The following is a 7,305-nucleotide window of genomic DNA, read 5'->3' as shown; positions in this document are numbered from 1 at the left end:
CATCCAGAATTAAACAATTTATTTCAAATTTCACCTGGATGCAATTTGAATTGCAATTAATAAACTCTCTGACCCCTTTGCTATTAGCAGCACATCTGTGTTCCCTTTCCTTCCCTGCTGAACACTGGTAAGATATATTCTTTTATCATTTTACTTTCTTCACTTGACCTAACATTAATATTTCACAGTGTTTTGGGGAGAGGGCTGGCAAGTATATCCTAATTACTGTGTATATTCTACCCTGGAGTGCTGGGACATACAGTGCTCAACAAAAGAGTTCATTTGTGCAGTACCACTGGTGAGCAGAGTTATTAACGAAGATGTGCACACAGATCTCAATAAATGAGTGACAGTTCTGAGGAAAAAGTGACATTTGTTACTGTATTTTATTCTATAGTATTGCTGTGTTTAAAATAGTTTTGTGCCAAATATTGTACATAGTTCCACTACTGTACATAGATGGGAAAACTGTTTTTTGGGCTCTGTGGAACCAGGAAGTAGCAGGAGAAAGCTCTTCCTCTAAAGTGTATGAGGTTGAAACAAAAATGGAAAAGTGAAGGGTAATGGAAACCCATTTCTGTTAGATCTACAGTTTGGAAAGTGATGTCTGCTTCTGAACAATCTAGAGTCAGTGCTCTGTTTCTTGAAAATGTCTTATGTGTTTCTCACATTACTGTATCACTTAATGCTTCCCTGCTCCCTCAGTTACTGAAAAGTATTTAAAGAGGCTAAAATAAATAGAATAAATGAAAAGTACTGATTTTTCTGACTAAATGCTGTGTTGCTGCTGCATTGTTAGGTGGTGGGATGTGTAGCAAGAAATGGTCATATCATTACAAAAAATTCTAACAACAATATTCCCTTTCACTCTACTTACTGTGGAGCTCTTTAAGAATAGCTGAACGTGGAGAATTGGTGAGTATTCAAATATGAATGATTAAAACCAGTTATGCTAATGCAGTGCATTGTTCATTGCAATTACCAGGTTTCTTCTCAGTATAAATTACCCATACTTACACTGCATATGATACAAAGTAAGGAAATATGGGTGGCATGAAGTTTCAGTACAGCTTTGTCTTCGCTGTTAACCCCCTGTTGAGAAATAGAGAATGGCTATCACCCTCTTTGCATGCAGATTACAGGTTGTGTGCATTACTTACCTGCCAGCTAATGAGGTTCTATTGTTCAAAGTCCCCCGTGTAATTACCACTTTTTAGACTTGCAGCATGGTTGGTACCCCTCCTAGAGCTGTTAGATTTCTTCTGTTATTTACAGCATTGGCTGGGCTATTTGCTATTGCAAATAAAAAGGAAATTTCTCTTTACAGGGGTCTGTCATTTTGTCCTGTGTGTACAGCACAGAGCAAAGCAGGACCCTAGCTGAGCCTGCTAGTGTGGCAGTAATGTGAGTAAATCAGAATCAGACCTGACTTCTGCTCTTCTCTGGGGACAGAGTTCAGCAATATCTGCTTCTGCCATGCTGTTTGTGCTGCCTGCACTCCATGGCTTTTATACCTTTCATTGCCAGGCTCAGTCTGGAGCTGCCCAGCTGGAATCACCTGTTATTGCCAAAGTGACAGACTATGCTTGTGCTTTACTCCTCTCTTAATGAACATCACTGTTGTAAATTTGAGTTGTGTTTATGGCATCCTTGCAAAGACTTTTTGATAAATCAGTCACCCATGTTTTCATCTGCTGAATTTGTCTTCTTCATATTCCATCTGCAACAGAAATAGTCCTCTTCCTGTTAAAACAAAAACCAGTTTTTCTATGTGGGAATATCTAGGAATATTCTACTTGCTTATTTGATCCTCGAAAAAAAATATTAGATAAAAAACTACTGTTGAAATCTAGAAATTATCTTTGTTTCCTAGTAAGATACTGTCTTGTGCTCACTCAGAAAGATCAGTATTACTTAGGCTTTGTAAGTATTATTTAGGCTTTAAACCCATATTTTACATAAAGATTTTCCCAGGACAAGTGATATGGTGGCTTTTTTCAGGTGACATTAGAAAAGGCATTTGATTGTGTTAGAAGTTTGTTATCTTTATGGCTGGGTTAGCAGAGTCTGGACCAACATCTTCCACCTGAGTATCAATATAAACAGCCAAGATTATAATCAGCAGTTTTGCATCTGAAGCCTTTTTTATTTGAATTGTGACACTACGAAATTTCATCCTGTGTGCTCACTGCCCCCCACCCTGAAAAAGGAGGAAGGAATTGGAAACCTCTGGGCAATCATCTGAAGTTGTGATGTAAAGTCTATTTAACCCCCTGATGGAAAGTATGTGTGTACCTTGGTATGGTACACATTTGCTCCCCAGCCAGTCTTGAGGCTCCAGCTGTCAGCTGTTTCCTGTGTGCTTCTGACTTAGATGTTTCAATTTCTTTCACTGGATACAGATGCTGCAATGATACATGCTTCTGGTATTTTGTTTTCAGACATCTGCAGTGCAATATATCTGGGATTATTTCATAGCGTCTTTCAAAGTTGAAAGCACGTTAAAAAAACAAAACCAAACAAAAAACCCAAACAAAAAACAGCTGTCATTTGTAGTAGGACACTTCATCTTGAGCTGATTATGCTCTGTGAACTGCATATGACCATCTGAAGGTTTCTAGCAGGTTTATGAGGCACAGCTTGAGTTAGATGTCCATCAGGGCTTTGGAGAGTAAGCATGCATGCTTTAGATGGTTCTTCAGGTGATTGTTTCTGCTGGAGGCTTGTACATGAGTTAAAAAAACTTGAGAAAATTTTTTTCCCTAGACCACCTTTGTACAAAAAGGAAATAATTTTCTACCCTCAAAATCTGGCTGGCAAATTCAGGACCAAATAGTTTCAGAGAGCAGGTGTTTCCAGTGTTCATTGTTGCTGGACTGTTTCTTGTGTGTAATGAAAGTTTCTGGATTTTTTTAAATTGCATGGTCATTCTACTCTTTTTCTCTTTGCTAGTAAATTATTTTCTAAAATTGTATTTATTTTAGATTTGAATGCATTGACATAACTGATCCTTTGTTCTGTTTATATGTTTATGGGGAGAAACATGAGCTGCTGTTGTTTGAAATATTCTAGTGTTATCTAATGATGAGGAACAGCTGGGCTGGGTGGGCTGCATGGAAAATGCCTGGAAATGTGAGATTTAAGGAAGACCATTTTATGTAGAAAATGGGTATAGCTTTCTCATTAGACCTAGACCACAGTTTTATATTTTTTTTTTTACCCCTGGCAATACATGGATCTGTCTTTTCAAAGTGTTTGTCTGCTGCTACACACCTAGATTTTGAGTTTCCACAAGCAGCATCTATTTAACTGGCATGATAATTCAGATTTAATTGTTTTAAAAACTAATAACACTACTGTTATGAAGTAGTCTGCATGGTAATGATCTGTAAAACTGCTTATACTTTTAAATTAACAATGATAATGAAGTCAGGCTGGAATGTAGAGAAATTATGTGAAACAGAACACTACCTATCTTTCTGGAAATCCATGTGGTATGCAGACTCAGCTTAGAAGGTATAAACTGACAAATAAAAAACTATATCCAGACCAAAAAAAAAAAAGGAAACATCTTTATTTCCTCAGCAGCAAGACTTGCACCAAAATAAAGCATATCTGTTCTTGGGTATTAGAAGTCTGCTGGGCAAAATGTTTGCTAAGAAATCCATATCTAAACCTGTCTCTGAACTCAGGTTTTCTGACTCCTGAAGTCACAGTATGAATACAAAACAGCAGATTCATCTTCTTATATCTCTTTGAAGTTATTTTTATCTTTGCAACTATTCTTCATCTTGGTGGTTCACCCCAGGCATGCTGGACTGGAGCTATGAGAGATGCTATTCACTGCACAGAAATGCACCAGTCCTTGTGCTTGTGGTCCAGCCTGCCTGCTGCTGAACACAGCACCGCAGAGTGGATTTACACCAGGTCAGAATCTGACCATGCACCTCCCTGCAGTCCTCCTCTTAGTTTATTGTGCATATATTCATTTTCTTTGTAATATCTGTGCACTTTTTTGGTAGCATTTGGTTCTCACCTCCACCCCCCTTCATTGCAGGGGTTAGTTAGCTGCAGTCAGTGAGGATGAGCGGGGCCCAGGGACCAAAGAGAACGCCGGGGGGGTGCAAGGAGCAGAGCTGTGAGATGGAGGCGTTGGGAGGGAGGAGAGGGGGGAGCCCGAAGCTCCGCACAACACGTGGAGCAGGGGCTGCTCGTGCATCCCTCTGCAGTGGCTGGGGACTGCCTGCTCTGAAATGCCTCCACTTGCAGCGCTGCCCCTGCTCTCAGGAGAGCAAAGCTGCCTCAGCTGCTGGTCAATGGCTCCGGAGACTCCTCCGAACTTTGCTCAGGGCTGATGCATTTCAAAGCAATTTCACCCTGCGTGAAAGTTCTTTAAAACAGTTCCCAAACCCAGCTGTTTGCAGCTGTGCCCACGTCAGGGGACTGGTCTGAGCGCTACGCCTCGGGCAGCCTCGCACCCGCTCCCAGCTGCCGCTTCAGCCCGTTCGGCCGCGCCCCTCCGCTCCGGCCCGGAGCAGCTCTGCGCGCAGCTGGCGGCGGTCACCCCGCCGGCAGGCAGCACCTCACTCTCGGCTGCCCAGCGGGCGGCGGCACCCGCGACCGGCGGGGCGCGGGCGTGCCGGGGAAGCGGCGGTAGCCGCGTCCGGCCGGTGCCCGCGGGCAGCACATCGGACAGCGGCCGCTGCCCCGCCCGGCCCGGCCCGCCGCGAGCGCGCGTGCGCGGGGCCGCGCGGCCGGGGGCGGGCGCGGAAGGTGCGCGCGCGCCGCCGCCCGCCCGCGCTGGCGCTGAGGTGTCGAGGCGGTGCCGGTGTGTCCCTCACGGCGGCGGCAGGAGCCGCACGGGCGGTGCCGCTGCAGGGACCCGCCCGCCCCCGCGCTGAGGTGCCGCTGTGTCCCTCGCGGCGGCGGCGGCGGCGGCAGGAGCCGCACGGGCGGTGCCGCTGCGGGGACCCGCCCGCGCCGCTCCGCCCGCGCCTCCCGGGCAGAGCCCGCCGGCCGTGAGGGCTGTGCCGCGCTGCCCCCCCGCCCCGGGGCGCTATGAGCCATGAAGCCGCCCGGCAGCAACTCCCTGCGGCAGCCTGGCTGCGGCGGCCGCCGCCGCCCCGCGCTCCTGCCGCTCCTCGGCCGCCTCGTCTCGCTGCTCCTGCTCCTCCATGGCTCCTCTGTCCCCCGGGCCCGCGCGGCTGCAGCGGCCGCCGGTGGGTATGGCGGGGGTGCGGGTGCTTGAGGTGTCTGCGGCCCCTCGGCCGTCGTCCCCCGCGATAAACCCCGGCAACATCCATTTCCCTTCAACCATTCCTTCCTCCCTTCCCGCTCCCAGCTTTGTGTACGTGTCTGTGTCGGCGTGTGTAAGCCGGGGCTCAGTTAAGGTTTCGCTGGCTTGCTTGCTTTCACAAAGGAGAGGGACGTGCGGTGCCGGTGCTGCAGTGTGTTAGGGATGCTGCCCGTGAGGGATGCGACACAAAAAGCTCCGGTGGGCTTTGGATGTGTCACGGTGCATGTGGACGGCGATCCGCTAATTTGTCTGCTTGGGGTCGGGTTTTCGGGTGTGCTTTGTTGTTTATTTGCGCTTGGTTGTCTATAGGTGACATGTGGAATGCTCTGAATGCAGTCTGTTTGTGCATCATGTTATTATTGTTGGTACATTGCCGTTACCTTGTAATATTGTTGTGTTGTTACATCGCGTTGATTGACTGTCTTGAAATTTTAATGAAGAAAGATACCGGATTTCTTTTCAAAGGCTGCTACTGAAGTAAAGGGCTCTTGTCAAAGTTAAAAGAAGTAGAAATCAATTACCTTTACATAATAGGAAGTTTAGCATTCAGTGCACATGGACTCTGAATTCAGTGTATGTTAGCAACACTGGGAGTATTCTTAGCTTTTTGTAGATTTTTTTTTTTTTGGTGAAAGAATTTAGCTATGCAAGAGGAGGTAGGGGGTAACTACATATCCATTAAGTTGAGGATTTTTTCCTCCTGAAGGTTGAGAAGTATTAAAATATTTATAATCTATGCATATGAAAATGTAGATTAATGCAATTAAATAAATAATGTTCTTTCTGAAACCATTTTATATGCAAAAAATGAATCAAATCTAGCTCAGTGAGTAAGCTATCTTTTTGTTTGCTTGAGTAATTAGTAAAATGTTAGAAAACTGCAAGGAAATATGTAGCTTTTTCATGGAAATAAACACATTCTGCCATGGAATTTATGGCTGGCATATCTTTCTTCCCCAGGCCTGCACTGGAATGAAACAGCAAGTGGTATAGAGGAAGTACTGGCAGATGAAGAGAGTACATTTCAACAGAGTAACAGCAGTAACAGTAAAAATAACAGCTACAGCAATGCAATCCAGAAAGAAATCACACTGCCTTCAAGACTAATCTATTACATCAACAGAGACTCTGAGACCCCTTACCATATCCTGGATACCAGGGCAAGGCACCAGCAGAAACATGACAAGGTAGGGTAAAAAGAGGCTCATCTGCAGAATTTTCAAAACTGTGATATGTGACGTGAAACTGTGTTTGTTTTGGTCTGTAGATATTCAAGCCTTAATGGTGGTCCCTACCACAATTTTTAGGAATTAAGGGAGTACATGTAATTAAACAAGAATGTAATTTCCCTTGTGTTAACTTAAAGATAATTATTTTGAATTCCAGAACGGTTCAGAAACTGAACTGTAGATAAAACAAATGAGAATTATGTGAGGTTGACTTGACTAATCAGCATAGATTCTGGTGTCTTCACTTTTGATACACAGCCATCAACAAAATGTTTCTTCCAAAATAGCTCTAGACTGCAGAAGTACCTGCATAGGGAGCTTCTTTGGAATCCTAAACTTGCAGCATAAATTACTTAGCTTTGAGTGTGCCATGCACTACCTAATAAATGCAACATTCATTTCCTGCCACTGCATGGCCAGTGAAGACCACTGTAAATGTTACTATTTTTTGTCAAACAGTATCTGCGTTCTTCATATTTTATGGCAAGATCTAGTATTACATTTTGTATGGATGCACCTAGTAAGTTGTTTGGGGTTTTTTTCCTCCTGAAATTATATGGAATTGAACAAACTTTGGTTTTGGGAATAACTTTGTAAAGAAATAAACCTGTCTAAACAATATCACTTAGTACCCTTTAAATTAATTTCGTCCCATTTTTATAAATCTTAATTAAAAAAATTAATTTCTTCCTACAGGGTAAAAGGTAAAGTGAAGGTAAAGATGGTTTGAATATAAAGAGGTAGGGAAGAGACAACAGAGCAAGTCAGTGTGTATGATAT

At 44.2% G+C, this 7,305-nt stretch overlaps 1 protein-coding gene across 10 annotated transcripts in view; it reads left to right on the top strand.

The window, feature by feature from the left end:
- Positions 1 to 4,796: 4,796 nt before the first annotated feature.
- Positions 4,797 to 7,305, top strand: part of ADAM23 (ADAM metallopeptidase domain 23) — a 66,104-nt gene continuing 63,595 nt past the window's right edge. For 6 of the 10 annotated variants that reach the window (XR_011680354.1, XM_071434708.1, XM_071434709.1 and 3 more), the window contains exons 1-2: positions 4,798 to 5,219; positions 6,257 to 6,483. Coding sequence is in view for 9 of the 10 variants with exons in the window: in XM_071434708.1 (XP_071290809.1) it covers positions 5,066 to 5,219; positions 6,257 to 6,483 (381 nt within the window). In the remaining variant the exon portion in view is untranslated. Of the gene's footprint in view, positions 5,220 to 6,256; positions 6,484 to 7,305 lie in introns of all 10 variants that reach the window. The other 4 variants (XM_071434705.1, XM_071434710.1, XM_071434706.1 and 1 more) reach the window with 1 other exon arrangement.

The sequence above is a fragment of the Agelaius tricolor genome, unplaced genomic scaffold, assembly GCF_023055355.1.
Source record: "Agelaius tricolor isolate 1412-34295 unplaced genomic scaffold, bAgeTri1.0.p SCAF_10, whole genome shotgun sequence".
Classification (NCBI taxonomy): domain Eukaryota; kingdom Metazoa; phylum Chordata; class Aves; order Passeriformes; family Icteridae; genus Agelaius; species Agelaius tricolor.
This window is presented reverse-complemented; position numbering and strand designations above follow the sequence as displayed.